Source organism: Quercus robur, chromosome 3 (assembly GCF_932294415.1).
Source record: "Quercus robur chromosome 3, dhQueRobu3.1, whole genome shotgun sequence".
Taxonomy (NCBI): Eukaryota; Viridiplantae; Streptophyta; class Magnoliopsida; order Fagales; family Fagaceae; genus Quercus; species Quercus robur.
In genome coordinates, this window is record NC_065536.1 from 53,709,312 (window position 1) to 53,730,027 (window position 20,716).

Consider the following 20,716-nt stretch of genomic DNA (forward strand, 5'->3'; position numbering starts at 1 on the left):
TACCAAATCAATGTTTTAAAAACTGTTTTCTTTGTAGCATTGCTCTTTACAAAATAAAAATATTTTGGGTGGATAAAGTGAAGGGAAAAGTTAGCAAATGTTCTAAGAGTATTAGTTAGGAAATATTTTTAAAAACTTTTTATGAGAAAAGAAAAAAATATTTGATTTTTTTAATACAAATTTATATATATATATATATATATATTATAAAATTTGCATAAAAACTTTCAACTAAAAGCACCTGTTAATTAGGAGTGTCAATGTTTGATACAATCTACAAACACGACATAGGATTTTATAGATTAGAGTTGGACCTTAACGAATTCGAGTCATAAACGGATCGACTCAAAAGCAACACAATAAGAAACGTGTTATAAAGTAGAAAACCCATGTTGATGGTATATGCAGCTGTGATCTGCCAAACACCTACATCCCATGTTGGTAGACCTACGATGGTGGCAAGGTCTGAGGAGAGGGAGAGAGAGAGAAAAGTGAAAGTGACTAATGAGAGAGTGAAGGTCAATAATAAAAGAGAGAGAATAAAAAGACAATAAAAATTAAAATTAAAAGAAAAAAGAAAAAAAAGAAAAGAAAGAAACCTACTGCAGGTACAAGTACCCCATTTACTATATCAGCTAAATTTATTTTAGCAATAGCAACCTAGGAAACGGTAATTTTGGGGGTCATCCTTCTGTACCCCTCTTTTTTTTTAGGGGTACGGTACCCACCTAATTTTTAGCCATTTGATTTACTTGTTTTAATCTTAGCCGTTTGTATGATTTTAATAGGATATCAGTTACCGGTCAGTCAGGTTAACATATAAAACCCAAAAAAAAAAAAAACAACATACGGTTCTTCTTCTTCTCTCGCATCTGATCTGATCTGATCTGAAGCGAGTTCCTGTGGGTTCTTCTCTTTCGTCGTCTCTTCTCTCCAACCTTCATTGTTGATGTTCTTAGGTAAATCACTGAACCTATTTTTTGGCATCTGTATCTTTACAATCTAGAGTCTCTAAATTTCTTATAGCATTCATTTAGGGATTTTGATTCTTAACCCTTTTCCTCTATATTTGTTGAAGTTAGGGAAAAACCCTAGTGGTCTGTGTGCATGCCATGGATTCTGTCTCTTCCATCAATTGTAAATTTGAATCACAAAATATTGATAGGATTGTCTAGGTTTATTTGTGCCTCTGTGGGTTTTGTTTGATTTGTTTATGTCCAGTAGATTTTGGGAATCATCGCTCGGGACAGAGGAAATAGAGGAACAGAGCAAGAAAACAACAGAAAGGAGGAACATGCGGAGAATACAGCGAAACCCACATCGGAAAGCGAGTCAATTTCAGATCAAGAATCGAGGATAGCTCCCGAAACCGAGAAAAAGTTGGAGTTTTTGAAAGAATTCGAAGGTTCAATTAAAGAAAGATTCCTCAGCTCCTCAAACATTGAAGAATTGAAAGCTGTAGATGTCTCTGTAGGGCCTCTCATACTCACAAGGTGTAAATCAGAACCAGCAAGAACCGGAGAGAAGCTTGATCCAGACTCTAATTTCTGGAAAAGAAGAAGGTTGGGTCTCATTGGTTCACACTCACAACCTGTTTTGTGATTAAATCCATTATTATAATTTCTATCTCTTTTATTTTATTTTTTTACTGAATTGAAAATATTTTTGGGCAGCTGAATTTGGAATTGGTTTTTTTTTTTGTTTAATATTGAAAAAAAGAAATACATGTGGAGCTATATATATAGGAGAGAATCTCTATGGCTCTATGGTAATATAAAAAGGTAAGTTTGGTTGTACACCGAAAGCTGAAAGAAATGAAATAGGTGTGTTCATCTATATCTATCTATGTGCTTTGCTTTGCTCTACCACTCCTCATGGGCAGCTGTCTGTATTTACTACTTTTTATTTGTTTGTGTCATTTAAATCAATTTGTGTTTTTCAACGAATTTCATGGAACTGGAAGTTTGGGACTGTTCTCAGTGTTTTCTACTTTTGCTTTATGGACTAGTTTGGGGTAATGGGATTTTGATTAATATAATAAGCATCTTTGGATACTCTGACCAACTTCAATATTTGTTGAAAGCCTATGTGTATAATAGCTTTATGAGGTGACCCCCACATCCCACATCTTATTGTAATACATGTTCATATCTCTGACTGTTTGATATTTAGGGGTTTATCTATAGTATAAAGAATAATAAATATGAAACATGATTCTAATTTTTTTAATGGGGGCTAGTTTGCCACTTTGCCTCTTTTTTTTTCTTGTTTTCAGAGAATTGCAATTAAGATTTTTGACCTCTTGTTTACTTTCAACTTTTAAAGATTTGTTGATCAAAAAGTATGGTCTAAAGGTTCTATGATTAATGTCTAAAATGTGAAAGGTACGTGATCAGGTCATTGTCTTATAGCTTTTGGATATTTCATTTAAGGATGATTAGGGAACATAATCCATCATCCATTTCATAATTCACATTAGATAAGAAACATAGGGTGGAAAATTTTCGTTTGAGCTAAACTTCTTTGATTCAGACCACTTTACAAAGATTAGGTTGAGATAATTGAAACCTGGTTCAGGGCATGTTTGCCTTAAGTTTATTTTTCTTATTTTTATAAATTTTATTCAGCATAGGGACATCTATTTATCTTAACTTTACTGGTTGGAGTAATTTAAAAACTGCAACTTGAGACCAAAATTCTTTAATTGTCAATATGCCAAAGTTGAAAGTGAAGAACCAACAGGGAGTTACCTAATCACTTATGACAAACAGGAAAAGTGAATTTCATAATCATAATACAGATCCAAAAGCCAAACAAGCAGATGATAAGAAAAATTATCAAAGCATTCATTTTGAAGTGTGCTTTGTTGCAATTTCTATCCAGTACAATGTAAGTTATAAGGTATGTTGTGTTACAGCTCTGCCAATTTGCATATGTATGTTGTACTGTGTGATGTCAATATTATTTAAAAGATTATATTGTTTGTAGAAAAGTTTGTTATTTTAGAACTTAATAATGCAGAGCATAAGTTTTAAGTTTTTGAAGTGTTTTGCTCTCCAATTAAGCTATTCTGTTAGGATTTGTGCACTTGCCTTTTTTTTTTTTAACAGTTATAGGTTCTTAAATCTGATTCTCTATATTAATTTTTCGGACCATTCATTGATGTTATTGTTTAATTCTAGCTCATCATAAGTAGGAGTCAACCTCATGAAAATCTGTCATGTAAGCATTTATCCATCTAGCTCTCTCTTGCATTCAATGCTTTTTTTGGGATATAAGCATCCAACCTAAACCCAAAGCTGTTTTATCCTTGTTATTGAAAAATTATCAATTATCAATTATCTAATTATAGTTGATAATTAGAATGACATCCATGTAAAAAGATAACATCTGGAATGCATATACACATACAATTGAAGTCCATGTAACAAGACCAAGCTCTAAAACAAAGCTGAAACATTGATATGCACCTACAATCATTTACATTATTACTCAACTTTCAGATAATAAGAAACCTCTCAAAGGTTCATTATATGATTATATCATTTTTTTAGCATGTTGTTGTTTACTAGATTTTTTATTTATTTAATAAACTTATTATATATGATTTTGAATTTGCTGATATTGTCAGGTTGAACTAGATGAGCCAAAGTTCTTGAATAATAATAGTTATATAAATAAATATCTAAGGCTCTATGCAAAGAGATTTGCTCTTATGAACATCTCCTTTTTTTTCAAGCTCTAATAGTTATATCATGTAAATGCAGATATTTCTGTTGCTAATGGAGTTGCAGAAGGGATAATAAGAAATTCCTACGAGTTAGAAGTTTCCCCAATTTAGAACTTAAGAATGAATGAGCCAGAAATGCATATGCTTATGATTGTCTCTTTTTTCAATTGATGCCATGATGGTATTCAAATATAGATGTGAACAAGACACATTGTAGTGGATATCTTTTTAAATGATTTTTTTCCCTTTTTAGATGGATTTCTTTGTAGTTTGTCTGCTTCTTTTAGATACTTTGCAACAAGTGACCGGCTTGTAGTTCAAGAAAGTGAGTTATATATCAATTCAAGTTATAAATATTATGAGATGAAAACTACCATATTTAGATCCAAGTGCAAGTAGGTGGTCTGATTTCTTTGGATCATCTATGGCACATTCAAATAGAATTAGTGAATTTTGTTATTTCAAATGTGAATTTATGGAAAAGTGATTTCTTAGTAAACAAATTGTGGCATATACATATGGAATATTTCCCTTGTCATTATATTAGTGGTATACTTCTCGATTTTAACTAACCTAGTAATCATAATAGATTTAATATAGGCGAAAATGCACTTTTGGTCCCTACATTTTGGGCCTTGTTACAATTTGGTCCCTAAATTGATTTAGGTCCTAAGTCAGTCCCTGATTTTCAAAAATCGTTTTTAAAATAGTCCCTACCGTCAACCCAGTGACAGAAAATGCTGAGGTGGTAAACAGCGTGCCCTACTTGTTTTGTTGACATGGCGCTGACGTGGATAATAAAATATTATTAAAAAAAACTTATTTAGCATTTTTGAAATGCCACATCAAATTTAAATTAATAAAAAATTAAAACAAAATTCCAGGTCAGAATTTTTAAAATAAATAAATAAATAAACATTAATTTAGTTAAATTAAGAAAAAAAAAAGTTTTTTCAGTTTAAAAATTTGAGTTTAAAAAATGGGTTTGTTTTTCATTATTTTTCGGAAGAACATTGTTCTTCTTCTTCCCCAGGACATGAACTTCATGCTTCATGTTCTTCCCCAAATCAAACCCAATAAATCCAAAAAATCAAACCCATAAACATCCGGTAAATCAAACCTAATAAATCCAAGAAATCAAACTCATAAACCACCCAATAAATCTAAGAAATCAAACCCATAAACATCCAGTAAATCAAACCCAATAAATCCAAGAAATCAAACCCATAAAACTCTAGTAAATCAAACCCAATAAATCCATGAAATAAATATACAAATCCACATCAAAAAAAGAAAAAAAAAAAAAAAAGAAAAAAAAAACCACAAGCACAAAACCAAACTCACCGAGACAACTCCATCTCCGAAACACAAACATGGCCACACCAATCTCCACGGCCACACCAATCTCCACCTCCACTATCGACCACCCACTCCTACAGAAACCCAGAAAAAAGCAGCTGTATCTCCGGCTCAACAACCACCCTTGCTACTTCACCACCAGCTCATGCTCCGACCGTATCTCCATCCTCTCCCAACCCATACACCAAACCCAACCCAACAAAAAATCCAAATGCTCCGGCCGTATCTCCATCCTCTCCCAACCCGTACACCAAACCCAACCTAACAAAAATCCAAAGGCGGCTCCTGGCTCTTCGTCTCCCACGACCCAGCCGATCCCGACTCGGTCATCTCCCTCCTCTTCCCCGAGTCACCAACTCGCTCCGAACCCGAGTCCGAACTCGTCCTCCGCTTCGAACCGCTCATCGTCGCCGTGGAGTGCAAAGACCTCGCCTCAGCTCAATCGCTGGTCTCCACAGCGAGGTCGGCCGGGTTCAGAGATTCCGGCATAACCAACGCGAACAACAAGCACGTGATCGTCGCGATCCGCTGCTCGATCCGGCTGGAGGTTCCGTTGGGGACCACCGAGTCCGTCATGGTCTCGCCGGAGTTCGTTCTCAAATCGTCCACGTGGCTAACGAGAAAATGGAAGAGACAGAGAAAGAGAGGATCTGGAAAAAAAGAAGAAGAAAGGAAACGAAAAGAAGAAAGATACAGAGAAATAGAGAATCTGAAAAAGTTTTTTCTTTTTTTTGTTTTTGATTTTGAATTTTTTCAGTTTAATTTTTTTAAAATTATTTTTATTTTTTTATTAATTAAAATGCTGACTTGTCATTAAAACGCTGACATGGATGCTGACCTGGTATTTTTAATAATATTTTAATATCCACGTCAGCGCCATGTCAGCAAGTAGGACACGCTGTTTGCCACATCAGCATTTTCTGTCACTAGGTTAACGGTAGGGACTATTTTAAAAACGATTTTTGAAAATCAGGGACTGACCTAGGACCTAAATCAATTTATTGACCAAATTGTAACAAGGCCCAAAATGTAGGGACCAAAAGTGCATTTTCGCCTTTAATATATTTAGAAGTAAAATCTACCCCCACCTCATTGTGTTAAATACATGTAAGTGCTCTATTAACTTGTTGGAATAACTCATAAAGCCTAGTTTGCCTATCCAAAAATCTATTCAAAAAGGCATTCATGGTTTCACAATGTTGTGTAGTCTTGTCCCGAGAAAAAAATGACTTCTCATGTAAGATAATCTTTTGCATGAATGTGCATGATTGTCCATAATATCTAGATTGATTATGATTGTCCTCTCCATTGATAATGATTATAATGGAACAATAAAAATTATTTTTAGCAATATGATAAATTCATATTTTGCAAGTTCAAGTTGTTACTAATAGCAAATTATTAGTTGGCTATGATGACAGATTTTTACCCATTATCTTGTCAATTAGGTTATCAATGGCTTTTTCATTACCTCGTGTATCTATTAAAAATGTTACTAAAATTAAAATGTAGAAGGTTTAAGAAAAATAATAATTGGAAAATATATTTTATGATCTTAAATTCAAATTCAAATTTAGGTATCCAAACAATGAAATTTCAAATCATTCGTTATATAAGAAGACCCAAATACGGAATTTTAAAATTAATAGATTTCAAAGCAGGGCATTTTACATCCTTGGTTCAAAATAATCCAAATCCAAATGTTGCCATCCAAATGAATTTCAAATATTTCGGTAATTTTTTAGGTTCTAAGGTAATCTGGTCATTATTTAGGTTTTAGGGGTTTTCGGTAATTTTCTAGGTTTCAAGGCTATTATAGTCATTTTTTAGATTCTAAGGGTTTTTTTTTTTTTTGGTCATTTTTTATGTTCTATTGGTATTTCGGTCATTTTATAGGTTTTAATGGCATTATAGTCATTTTTTTGGTTTTAAGGGTATTTCGGTCACTTTTAGGTTTCAAGAGGTACTTCGATAATTTTTTAGGTTTTAGGGTCATTCGGTCATTTTTTAGGTTCTAAGGGTATTTTAATTATCTTTTAGGTTCTAAGAGTATTCCGGTAATTTTAGAGGATTTCGAGGGTATTTGGGCCATTTTATAAGTTTCAGAGTATTTTAGTCATTTTTAAGATTTCTAGTCATTTTGGTCATTTGTGGCAAAAATACTATCATATGTAATGTTTGTGCTACTTAATGTGATAATAAAACCATCAAATGTGAGGAAAAATAAAATAAAATGAGGAAACTATCGAATGTGACAAAAGTACTGTCACATGTGATGTTGGTACTGTCCAATGTGACGATGGAACTGTTAAATGTGAGTAAAAATTAAAGTACCATCGAATATGAGAAAAGTACGGTCAAATAAGATGTTAGTATTGCTCAATGTGACAATGAAACCATCAAATGTGAGGAAAAAAAAATAAAGGAATCACCGAATGTTGTGATGGTGGTAGCTTCCACTGAATGTGATGGAAGCTACCAAGGGAGATATGTAGGAAGTTAATTGGTATACCAATTAAGTGTGGAAGAAACCAAGATAAATCCAGCTGATTTTTTTTGTGAACAAAAGTAATTATTGTGGTTGGGCTAATTTCTTGGGATGCCTTTTTTTTTTTTTTTTTTTTTTTTTGGTTTTTAGATCTAAATTTTTTAATAACTTAAAAAAAAAAATTACTATTGTGATGAGCGGTTATTAGTAAGTAAAAAAGTGATTTCAGTGGTGGGCCCAAATGTAAAATTATGGTCAGATGTGATATTGGTACTATCTACTGTGATGATTGAACTATCAATTGTAAGAAAAAAAAAATAGGGTACCACCAAATTTGACAAAAGTACAATTAGAAGCGATGTTGGTACTGCCCAATGTAATATTAGAACTGTCAAATTTGAGAATAAAAAATAGGGTACCACTAAATGTGACAAAAATAGAGTTAGATGCGATGTTGGTACTACTTAATGTGACAATGGAACCATCAAATTTGAGAAAAAAAATAAAGGAACCATTATATGTGACAGAACAACTGTCAAATTTGATATTGAAACAGCACAATGTGATAATGGAACCATCAAGTTTGAAAAATAAATAAAGGAACCACTAAATGTAACAAAAGAACTGCCAAATGTAATGTTGGAACTACACAATGTAACGATGGAACCGTCAAATGTGAGAAAAAAAAATAAGAGAACTACCGAATGTGACAAAAGAACTGTCAAATATGATATTAGAACTGCACAATGTGAGGACGGAAGCGTTAAATGTGAGAAAAAAGTAAGAGAAACACAAAATGTGAGAAAAGAACTGTCACATGTAATGTTGAAACTACACAATGTGGGGATGAAACTGTCAAATGTGAGAAAAAAAATAAGAGAACCACCGAATGCGACAAAAGAACTGTCACTTGTGATGTTGAAACTACATAATATGAGAATGAAACTGTCAAATGTGAGAAAAAAAGTAAGGAAACTAACCAATGTGACAAAAGAACTATCACATGTGACAAAAATAGAGCAGATGTGATGTTGGTACTGCTTAATATGACAATGAAATCATCAAATTTGAGAAAAAAAATGAAGGAACCACTATATGTGACAAAAGAATTGTCAAATGTGATATTGGAACTGCACAATGTGATAATGAAACCGTCAAATGTGAGAAAAAAAATAAGGAAACCACCGAATGTGACAAAAGTACAGTCACATGTGATGTTGGTACTGCGCAATGTGAGGATGGTACCATAAAATGTGAGGAAAAAAATAAGGGAATCACCGAATGTGACAAAAGTACAGTCACATGTGATGTTAGTATTGTGCTTTGTGAGACTGGTACCATAAAATGTGAGGAAAAAAATAAGAGAACTACCGAATGTGACAAAAGTACAGTCACATATGATGTTAGTACTGTACAATGTGAGGATAGTACCATCAAATGTAAGAAAAAAAAAATAAAGGAACCACCAAATGTGACAAAAGTACAGTCACATGTGATATTGGTACTGTACAATGTGAGGATGGTGCCATCAAATGTGAGAAAAAAATAAAGGAACCACCGAATGTGACAAAAGTACAGTCACATGTGATGTTGGTACTGTGCAATGTGAGGATGGTACCATCAAATGTGAGAAAAAAATAAGGGAATCACCGAATGTGACAAAAGTACAATCACATGTGATGTTAGTATTACATAATGTGAAGATGGTACTATCAAATGTGAGAAAAAAAAAAAAAACCATCGAATGTGACAAAAGTACAGTCACATGTGATGTTAATACTACACAATGTGAGGATGGTACCATCAAATGTGAGAAAAAAAATAAAAAAACCACCAAATGTGACAAAAATACAGTCACATGTGATATTAGTACTGCACAATGTGAGGAAGGTACCATCAAATGTGAGAAAAAATAAGGGAACCACAGAATGTGACAAAAGTACAATCACTTGTGATGTTAGTACTACACAATGTGAAGATGATACTATTAAATGTAATGTTTTGGTAACCTAATATAGCAGGTTGCCTACTAGTGGGTACCGTACCAAAAAAAAAAGAGGGGGTAACGTAGAATTACCCTAATTTTGGGTGTGAGTTTCTAAAATGTTAATGCTCTAAATAAATAATAGTAGACTTTTAAATATTCTTTTTTTTAAGAAAGTATGACTTTTTAATTTCCCCCAAAAAATATGGCGCGTTGGGGTAGTGTTGGTTAGTGGCAGCGGCGGCTGGTTGAAGGCCCACTATCTCTCCCTCGCTCTCTCTATATAACTAAAGATTCCCCACTCACCTCTACAGCTACACACAACACAAGCTCTTAGATTCAGACAACAAACGACGCGCTCTTTAAGGATCTCCCTCCCATTTACTAGCGCTCTCAACTATTCTATTCTTAACCAACTCTCTCTCTCTGACTTTTCACTTTCTCTTACATTAATTTTACTACTATACATTTTTTATTTTTTGTTCCTCAGAAACAACAACATGGTATCTGGTCTAACAACAACAACACTTTCTCTTTCTTCATCATCTTTTTTGTTTGGTTTTAGTTCCCTGAAATTTTCGCAGCGAACTAGGTTGAAGTTTATAGACAACGTGAACGAAAGAAAATTCACGTTCGCGCCTTTGAAATGCATTCGCGTATCGGGTTTCGATTCGTGCTCCGCCTCGACGGCGACGGAGGCTCCGTTAGCTCCGTCGTCGGAGCTGGTGTCCGACAAGCTCCACCGCCTGGCGACGGAGTTCAGGGCCCTGCACGAGCCAATCGACCGGGTGAAGCGGCTGCTGCACTACGCGGCGATTCTTCCTCCGGCGGACGAGTCGAGGACTCGGGCGCCGGAGAACCGGGTCACGGGGTGCACGACCCAGGTGTGGGTGGAGGCCGAGTTGGACGAGTCGGGTCGGGTTCGGTTCCGGGCCGACAGCGACTCGGAGATTTCCAAAGGGTTCTGCTCGTGCTTGATTTACGTGCTGGACGGGGCGGATCCGGAGGAGGTGGCCATGGTCAAGGCCGACGACTTGTCGGATTTGAACGTGGGCTTGCACGGCAAGTCGCATTCTAGAGTCAACACGTGGCACAATGTCCTCGTTGCTATGCAAAAGAGGGCCAAGGCTTTGCTTCCACAACAACCTCAGGTTAATTATTAGCTAGTAACAATTACAGTTACCGTTACAACTGCTTGTTTTTAAAGATTTCATTTTGTTTTTATTCGGTTTTGGAATTTTGTTGTTTACTTTTGATGATGCATTAATAGTGTGAATAGGGAACAGTGAAAAAAGGGTAACTTTTTTTATTTTATTTTTTATGTAACTAGTAATAGAAGAAATGTATAAGATTTTATATCGTGAATGATCTTTAGGTCAATGGACACTTTATTTTTTTAATTTTATTTTTTATGTAACTAGAAATAGAAGAAATGTATAAAATTTTGTATCGCGAATGATCTTCAGGTCAAGGGGCACTTCTAGTTGTTTTTATCGGAAATGTTCAAGTTCAAATCTCATTCCTCCACTTAACATGTATCCACACAAAAAAAAGATATATAAAAGATATTGAAGTATTAGATTTGTTGTTTACTTTGATGGCGTTATAGATGGATGAGTTGGTATGTGAAGTTTTAGATTTTTTTCTGTATGCGTTGGTACTGTTTTTGTGTGAATAGGGAATAGAGAAAAAAGGTTAATTTTTTATGTAACTAGAAATAGAAGAAATATACAATATTTTGCATCGTGAATGATCTTTAGGTTAACGGGCACTTTTGGTTGTTTTCAATTCAAATCCCCCTCCTCTACTTAAGATGTATATACAATAAAAGATATATAGAAGATATTGAAGTATTAGATTTGTTGTTTACTTTGATGGCGTTATAGATGGATGAGTTGGTAAAAGAATGTGAAATTTTAGATTTTGTTATGTATGAGTTGGTAGTGTGAATGGGGAATAGGGGAATTTTTTTTTTTTTTTTTTTTATAAGTGTATTTATTATGTAATTAGAAATAGAAGAATTGTAATTTTCAAAAAATGAAATAGAAGAAATATTTGAGATTGCATCACCAATAACTGTTTCTGTAAGAGATGTCCAAGGTTCAAATTCCCCTCCTCCACTTAAGATGTGTAAAAAATGAATAAGATTGCATTTGTTTGGGTTTCTTTTTTCAGTAGTTACATTGGAAGAAGGATGATTTGAACCTTGGATGTCTCAGTTAGAGATATTAAGAGTTACCAATTGTGCAATAAGGCTCTTAGTGCATCTAATTGGGTTTCTCTTCATGTTTTAATCTTGCTATTTAGTAGATCTTTTCACTTTATGCATTTTGCCACCCAGGGGCTCAGAACATAGCAAGGTTCTTGTGTTATAATGTGTTGAAGGTTAAAGAACTTTTTACTGTAATTAACGACAAGAAAATAGGTGTTTTGTTGCTTATTTTTATTTTATATGGGTCCAGAGTTGCAGGGGGTATTAAGTATTAACAACTGCGGAGAAGATTTGGCCTCGTATCTAGACATCTGAGTCATTGATTACGGCAGATACCACTAGATTGCAAAAGCTGGATGCCAATTTATCACGGTCTTAAGTGTGGATTTTATTTGGGAAAACGCGTGTGCGATCCTTGACTAGGCTGGATTTTGGAAGGTATTGTCTTACTCCTTATGTGTCTCTTTCTCTTTGGCAGATTTGTTAAGCTAATGAACACAAAACAAACTTTTCAACTGCCTCTCAATATAACGTGTCTTTTAATTACAAGATGATGGCAACTCCTTTAGGCTTTAGGGATTAGATTAATGCACTGGTGGCTCATCCTTTGACTACAGGAACCCACTTGAGATTTTATCAGCAATAATTGGTTCTTTAAATAATGTGCTTGCAACTTGGATGTACACATTAGTCCAACCTACCTCAAATATCTGATTTTGTGCCCTGGAGGCTCAGCTTTGTGGTCCTTCTGGCTATATTGCCATTAGCCAAAAGTATAGACATTTTAACAAGCTTGCTAATCCTTTTGTCTCTTTTAAACGGACCTTTCTGTCATGTTTACAATCTTGATGTGTGGCCTTGTATTGGACAAAGACTGTTTTCCCTTCATTCAGGAACTTTATTATTCTCCTTCACTATGCCTAATATATTGTTGAAATTGCCCTTTAAAAATAAAATAAAAAACTGCTTAGAATATGACAGATGAAGCAGAATAAACAATTTGTAATGTAGAAACATACTGATGATGAAATCACCAATCACCTGAATGTGCTCTCTTTGTGAAGAACACCCATATCTTATATATTACTTACTTCTATTTGCCTCTTAACTGTATCTTGATGGTAACAGTTTGTGTGTACCGGATGTCAACTGAATGGATTTATTTCTCTCTGGCAGGTGCTGCAGCTGGTCTTGCATACATGTACCTTCTCAAGGCAGCTGCAGTTTCATCTCCTTTGCATGTTACATATGTAAACACTTGGGTAGAATAAAAGCGCGTGCTCATGAACTTACACCAACAATTACCTGTACTTCTTCTAATGTTGTGCAAACAATTCTTAAGGTAGATTTTATTATCTCTGTCATTTTGCTCTGTTCAATTATTCAATATATTCATATGCTAAATAAGTGATGTTGCTGTATTAATTGTTCCATGCTTTTTACTCTCAGTTTTCTCAAAAGCTAATATGTGCTGGATTGTTTTCCAGGGATTCCTATACCATAAATTCAAACATACGACATGGACCTGATCCCTACATGACTGCAATATTACCAAGTTGTTTCAGTGGATGGCTATAATGGGAAATGAAGAGGTTGCTGAGATATATCCAGGACACCACGAGACTTCGATAGTATCACCATTGCCTTGCCTGCACTATTGCCATGTAACTCTTTAGTTGCTTTAGGGTTTTTTCTTTTCTTTTCTTTTTTGGGGTATAACCACTTTTGAAGATAGTTCATATGGATTGAACGTGGCTTTGGGAGTCAATTTTGTTTACTTTCTTGTTGTATCTTGCATTCAATAATAGGAATGTTCTGTCAAAAGTTTTAACTCCTAAAATTTTCCAGTTCCTGGGTTGATTATTTTCATCCTTGTCTGGCAATGGTCTGGGAACTATCTTTTACTGGAACTTATGATCCATCTCCCTTCAACTTTTTCCTTTGTGTCTTACTGATGACATGGTTGATATGGTTCTGGATTAAATTTTTGAACCCATCTTCATTAATCATTTGCAAAATCAGCAGCAAATTAAGATAATATTGCTTTTTAAATAATTGGCAATAAGATTTTTACCTTCTGGTGTTTATTGGGATCAAATAAAAAAGTATGAGTCATAAAACAATAAGTGAAACTGCATCAAAAGTAATTAAAGGTATTGTTGCTGTAGAAACTAAATTGGAGGTTTTATCAGGGTATTACACCAGGAGCAAGTAGGAAAATTTTAGAAGTAATGTATACGAAATAGGAAGTGAACAGATTATATGCCTTGTTCCTCTCGGACTGGTATGTTTATGGAATGGAAATAGTTTTACACTTTTCTTGCTAAATAAGGACAGAATTTCTAGTAATTCAAGATGGACAGTTGATTACATCCAGGGTTACATAAGCATAATCATTAGAATTTAATATTTCTTTTATTTTCCATTCAATTTTGTGCTATTTTGCTTGTGTTTGAAGTTACTGAAATAATTTTAGTCACAAGCTGCATACTTTGTTTATTTCTATAAATCTTTTATACCATGATGGAAATGTATTGTAATTTGTACATAACTTATCAGGACATACTATTGTGCACTTTTGGTGCGGTAGTCACTCCACAAGTATAAATGCTTGTGAGATGTGGAGAGAAAGGGCTGAGGTTCAAATCTTCAGGAGGGAGCTTCACATATATACACTTAGATTAGACTAGAGTAGAAATTCTATTTTGTAAAAAAAAAAAAAAAAAAAAAAAAACTTATTAGGACATGATGTCTTGTGGAGAAGATGATATATATTCTGGGAAAAAAGTTCTATATTCTGGTGGTACATATGTGACAGCTCATTTTGAAGTTCCAGGGTAGATATTTTTCCTGGAAATTGAAGCAGAAACTATACTTATGGGAGTTGTGGGCTTCACTCAAAACATATTTGATTTCATCAAGCAAAGGATTCAAGAGGCTTTAGAGACAGATACCTACCAAAAAAAAAAAAAAAAAAGACAGATACCTACCTAACTACCTTGTTTTTGTTGGGGACTGTGAAATGGGAAGTGTAAACATCAATTATTGTAGCACCGGCAGTGGCAGCCTGTCACGTTCTTATAATTGCTCCTCATAAAACAGCAAAAATCAGCATCAAGATTGTCTTTTCAGCTGATCGATTGCCAAACTAATCTCCACATCCCAACTTTCTAGTTTCTACCACACAAGCAACTAATGAGAAATTCTGGCCACATTCTTTGGTGAAAGAACAATCATAGCACAGATGATCTCGGGAGTCAGGACAAAACTTGACTAGGCCTGCAAAAATGACATTAAAAACCCCACTTGGTCTGCCTTTCCTTGGTAATTAAACTGTCTTTGACTAACAAGCAGCTAATAAAGCCATGATTGGGGATATGACTTGGAAACCAGATGATTTTGTCATATTCACCATGTATTTCCACTTAAAGGTAGCTTATTTTGGATCAGGACCAAAGAGTGAGCCCAAAACTCTTGAATAATAGATGAGAGTTTAGCAGTTAAGCAGAGCTTCCAGCATCATACAAGACTCTATGCCCAAATCTCTGGTAAGGAGGGCCCTCTGGATGCCACCAACCATGCCTAGAAAGATTGGATCTTTGTCCACCTTGAATCTAATTACTTTAACTTAGCTATGATTTAAAGCAGCTTCCATAGGTAGTGTTAAGAAATGTGGCTTCTCAATTGTATTTGCATTAAGTTCAATCTCAGCAGTATTTCACTACCAGAAAATGATATTCTCTTGGCCTTTCATCCAATTCAGACTCATTCACTACCAAGGAAGGGGAGACCAGTTCCAGATATTGAGTGCAAGCCAATCGTGAGTAGTTCTAGGATCACAGATTATTCCACAAATTTTTTGCTACAACTCTAGTAGACTATGAGTAGTTAACTACTATTTACATATGGACCCATCATTTTTTTCACCAATCAGACTTTGCCATGCTACAGTTGTGACAAGAAGTTGTGAAAAATTTTGTAGTACTTTTTCAATATGCAGAACTGCTAGAATATCTTCATCCCACGTGCCTTTTTCTTTCGGTTTTCACACAATTAATTAAATTAGTAATTTACAGAAAATGGAAGTGAGCTTCAATTTTAAATTGTTCCACCTGTATGGCTGAAACTCAAGGTAGTAATATTTTTTCACATTCTAGTACGAATCATCACCGCCCCAATACCTGAAGACTCTGGATCAATACTCAGCTCACAATAACATGTAATACAAGTGCAAAGTTTGACAGGGTTATGTTTAATCTTATTCATGATATCTAAAGAACGTGATGATTTTGTTTGATCATATAAAATTCAACATATATTTTGGTGAGAGAAAAAAAAAATGATTACGGTTTACCTTGTCCTTGTTGAGGGAGGAGCAGCAGTGACCACAACAGATCTTGAGAGTGATGAATCCTCCTCCATAGCAAGTACATACCCATTACAAGTTTCATCTAAGCCAAGGATTATTGCCATAAAGGAAGCTATATTAAATTAGTATTCTTTTCTTACCAAATATGAATAAAGTGGATTTGAAAACAAACAAAAAAAAATGTTGAACTAGGATACTTAAGGGACAGCTATTACATGCTTTCTCATTTTGCAACTTAACAAGGCAAAGGGTGACACATCAAGCTCCCCAAAGTCAAAAAAATCCAGCTTACCAAACATTCAACTTGGAAGAGAGGGCCAATAATTAATAGTCTGTCTCGGCCCATCAGTATGGCAGAGAGTACATTATGAGATCCATTTAACTTGGGCTTTTAGTGTTCAAAATAGTCATCTAAAAGTTTTTCAAGCAAGTTTTTGTTGAGAGCATAAATTCATAATCACAGGATACTTGTTTCACATAAATGGTAAATCTTATTGTGGATTTAATATATGTGGCCACTGTTACGTGAGAAGAGGAAATATGTACTTCAAAAATATTGAGTAATTACTCATACCCAAAATATTCATATTAGCTTTTTCTCCTTTTAGACACTAAATCAAGCTATTTTCAACTTGTTTTTCGAGTAATCACCACCAATCTTTTTTTGGGAAAATATTCATACTAGCTTTTTCTCCTTTTAGGCACTAAATCAATCTATTTTCAACTTGGTTTTCGAGTAATCACCACCAATCTTTTTTTGGGTTATTGGAGGACAGGTAATGATTCATTAAGCATTACATCATTGATCAATAAATTCTAATAGGAATAGCACATGATAATGACAAGTATTTGGCTTTGTGACTTATGGCCCAATAAAAAATTGAAGCACTTCTGTTGATATTATTTTATTACTAAATTTGGAGCGACATTTTTTTTTTTTCTTCCAAACCCAGGAGAATGACAACGAAAAACACCAAGGTCTACTTATCAGTGTGTAATAGCATTGAAGTTGTATTTATTTACTAAAATCCATGTTCCACTCCATGTTTTTTCGTTTGCTTTTCTGTGTTCCACGAATTTGTACTTTCATTTGCTCCCCTTTATGACTTTTTATTGTCAGAATCCATGAAATTTAAGTTCCATTTGGAAAAGGAATGACGTAGCAAACATGATGTTGGCTTGTTCATGCATCAATGCACGCTCTGGTAAAGAGAAATATTTATACTTTCTTATTTGTTAAGGAAATTGTACTGTACTTATACCCTCGTTACACTTTGTCCTTTAAATGTATCGAATGCACATATTACACCTTAAATTATGACATTTGTTACACTTTACATCTTAGTGTTAAATTTGCCATCAATTTGGATAGAAAAATATGATATAACGTGAAAAGATTTAATTGTCCATTTTCTTAATCCCTTGAAAATAAATGAAAAATTACATTTTCCTACCCTAAATTATATTCTTGATTACACTTTATACCTTAAAATTTAGATTTTCATCCAAGCTAATAGGAAACTTGATATCATTGTAAAAAATGTGTAACAAGGGTAATAGTTTATGATGCAAAACGTGCATTTAAAAAGTTTAAAATTCAGAGTGTAATTTAGGATATAATTTAAAATAGTACAATATAATATATATATTTTTTTAAAGATACTGTCAAACCTATGGCGGTGTAGTGGGAATAAATAATAGATCCTTATTCCTTACATATTTATACTCTTTTAGATAATTACTACTATTTACTACGCCTATTTTCTTTTGGGTGGCACTATTTGTATTATAATCAATAAGGAATAAGTATCCATTTATTTTCTTTGATAAGGATATCCGACTATCAAATTTTACACTAGAAGCATCTACTACAATTAGCTGGTGAATTCTTTGGGGCATGTCTTATCTAACTCACGCTCCACCAAAAAGCATTGATTAGGTAAATTATTAGAAAGTTTAGTGATGGTACTTGGACTATATTCGTTTGACTACTATAGGCGAGTTTGGAATGTTTCCTTTTTTTTTTTTTTTTGAGAAACCAGTTTGGAATGTTTCCTAAAGATAATACCTTTGTCAATTCTTAATATAGTGTTCAATATATCTAATTTTAAAACTTAAAGAAAACATTATAGATGCCTTGCCGTATTGGTAAGGCCTAAGTACTAACTAAGAAAAAGATCAATGCTATGTTTAATTTCTTTATTTGAGTTAAAAAGATAAGATTGAAAGCAATAATTCAAGAGATTAATTTAAGTACATAAGTTTAAACATGTACTTTAATTACTCAAAATAAATTGAAATAAAATTAATCAATGTAAAAAGTGTTAAAAAAAATATAGCAATATATCTTGAAAATTCTATATGAGTGAATTCACTAAAGGAATTTTCAATTAGGTGCTAAATTCACTCATATTTTAAAGGAATTTTCGGGGAGTTTAGAGGGGGCCCTCTGGGCCCCTAGCTTCGCCAGTGGGTAAGTTCCCATATTGAGGTTGAGAAAAAAAGAACGATGTGTGTGAGTTTAAAGCCTTGTGCTGCATTCAAGAGTTAGGCACTTTTGAGTGTGTATTGTTGTTGATACCCATTTTCGCAATACATTTTCTAGAAACTAGATTTGGCTGAGTTCAATTTTTTTGTGAACCCAATTCATGTATTATAATTTACTTTATTCTTTTAAGCATGGTCCAAGCTTATGTGATATAAGGTGAATTTGATGGAGTGTGGTTTAGAGGGTATAAATTGACTCTTGTTGGACCTTTTGTATGAGCCCAAGCCATGCATGTTGCAAAGTGGACTAGGGACACTTGTAGCACCTAAAGCTCATGGGAAAGGGTCTAGTACCCAAAATTTTCACCCAAATAGTGGCTTCTAGCTCTTGCTGTATGTGACTGAAACCTTCAAACAAAACTTTCTTAGCCCCTAAGAACAAGTTGACCTCTTAACTCAATTTTAACTGCATGCTACCACTTAGGGCAGCTTCCCAATGGGTTGAATTGACTGGGAAAGAGCACCCAATCTCATTTGGTCAAGCCTTTCCCCTTTTGATGTAAAAAGCAAGCCAACCATTAGCCTAAAAGCAAATTAAGCACAAACATCAAATTAGCACCGAAGAGGTCCATGGCCTCATCCATTATCAATAGACCAGTCCCTAAAGATGTACCAAGCTTGATTTAAAACCCCCAATCAGATCAAACAAAAAGAATTCACATTTTACCCCTAGAACTCCAACTTTAGAACAAAAGCCCATATAAACATGAAAGAGCAACATGATTTTGATGCATATGGGTGAAAATAGTGGTACCAAGGAGTCTTCTCTCTCTCCCTCACAATTTCTCTCAAATTACTCTTTTTGTTGTATTGTGCAAAATAGTTCTTGGTTTAATGAAATATGCATATTTTTAATCTCTTTGTGATTTTACGCTTTGATTTTGTTCTTGTGTTGCACCACTAGCCTTTATTCATTGAATTTTGGAATTTTGGGTTTGAATCTTTCAGTTAATCAATTAAAATGAATCCAAGGGAAATTTTGAAAAAAGAAAAAAGAAAAAAAGGAAAATGGACAAATTATATTAAATTAAATTTAAATTGTCAATGTAGATCCGCATTGTATACAAAATAATTTTGAATACAATTTTTGACAATTTTTTTTAAAAATGATATAAAATTAAGTTCAAAAGGCAACTCCACCTTATTTTTGGACAAAGTTTAGCTACAACCTTAGTCTAAGGCTACAAACTTACTCAATATCTTTTTATTGGAGATGAATTTTGACAAATTCATCATTGGATTAAATTTTATTTTTATATCCTCTATGCTTGAAATGCTACAACCTTACTCAATATCTTTTTATTAGAGGTAAATTTCGACAAATCCATTATTGGATTACATTTTCTTCTTATATTCTTTATACTTGTAAAATATTTAGAAAATTAAAGATCAATAGCTATGTGATCAATAAATTATTTAAATCACAAGTTTTTGTAGTTCAAAATTATGCACAAAATATAATCTTATAGATTACTAGCCTCATCACACTCGCAAAGAGGCTTTTTTTTTCTTTTCTTTTTTTTGTCTAGTGTCATATAATTTTTTTTTTAATTTATTTGAATTTTGGATAAGTTTGTTTTGAAAATATGGATTAGTAGGAGAGTGTCCTATTTTGTAGGCATTTTAAATGGAATTGGAGATATATTTTTACCGGATTGTTTTTAAGTTTTTTCTCTGTTAAACGTAAGGTTTAGAGGTATTTCTAAACTAGATAAAAGTTCAGTCCAAAGAGGGGAATTCTCTTATAAATAATATAGATATAGTAAATAATATTCAATTGACACAAAATTTGACATGTGTATTAAGAGCGTAAAGAACATGCAATCTAAAAGTTAGATTTTTGAAATATGTTGTAATGTTAATGATATTGAATAATATTGTAATTTTAGGCTACAACCAATTTTGTAACTAAATTTTGTCTCCCTATTTTTTTAGTATCTCAATTCCTTGTGTTTTGTTTGGGTTTTATTTTTTTGGTTGAAAATTTATTTACTGAAAGATGATAAACTTATAATTATACTTTCAAA

At 33.6% G+C, this 20,716-nt stretch overlaps 2 protein-coding genes and 2 long non-coding RNA genes across 4 annotated transcripts; 3 read left to right on the plus strand and 1 right to left on the minus strand.

The window, feature by feature from the left end:
• Window positions 1-816: 816 nt before the first annotated feature.
• Window positions 817-4,086, plus strand: LOC126718370 (uncharacterized). The gene is made up of 3 exons (XR_007652895.1): window positions 817-959; window positions 1,225-1,562; window positions 3,768-4,086. It is a non-coding gene; the product is annotated as an uncharacterized LOC126718370 (long non-coding RNA).
• A 1,017-nt stretch (window positions 4,087-5,103) lies between these two features.
• LOC126719778 (uncharacterized) lies at window positions 5,104-5,580 on the plus strand. Its single transcript, XM_050422298.1, has one exon. The coding sequence runs from the start codon at window positions 5,104-5,106 to the stop codon at window positions 5,578-5,580; it is 477 nt and encodes a 158-aa protein (XP_050278255.1).
• A 4,271-nt stretch (window positions 5,581-9,851) lies between these two features.
• On the plus strand, window positions 9,852-13,708 carry LOC126718371 (sufE-like protein 2, chloroplastic). Its single transcript, XM_050420514.1, has 4 exons — window positions 9,852-10,712; window positions 12,024-12,211; window positions 12,950-13,115; window positions 13,261-13,708. Exons 1-2 carry the CDS (start codon window positions 10,062-10,064, stop codon window positions 12,039-12,041), a joined length of 669 nt encoding a protein of 222 aa, XP_050276471.1. The 5' UTR covers window positions 9,852-10,061; the 3' UTR covers window positions 12,042-12,211; window positions 12,950-13,115; window positions 13,261-13,708.
• Window positions 13,709-14,665: 957 nt separating this feature from the next.
• Window positions 14,666-16,335, minus strand: LOC126718372 (uncharacterized). Its single transcript, XR_007652896.1, has 2 exons — window positions 16,128-16,335; window positions 14,666-15,954 (listed from the first exon to the last, which is right to left on the minus strand). It is a non-coding gene; the product is annotated as an uncharacterized LOC126718372 (long non-coding RNA).
• Between the last annotated feature and the right edge of the window lie 4,381 nt (window positions 16,336-20,716).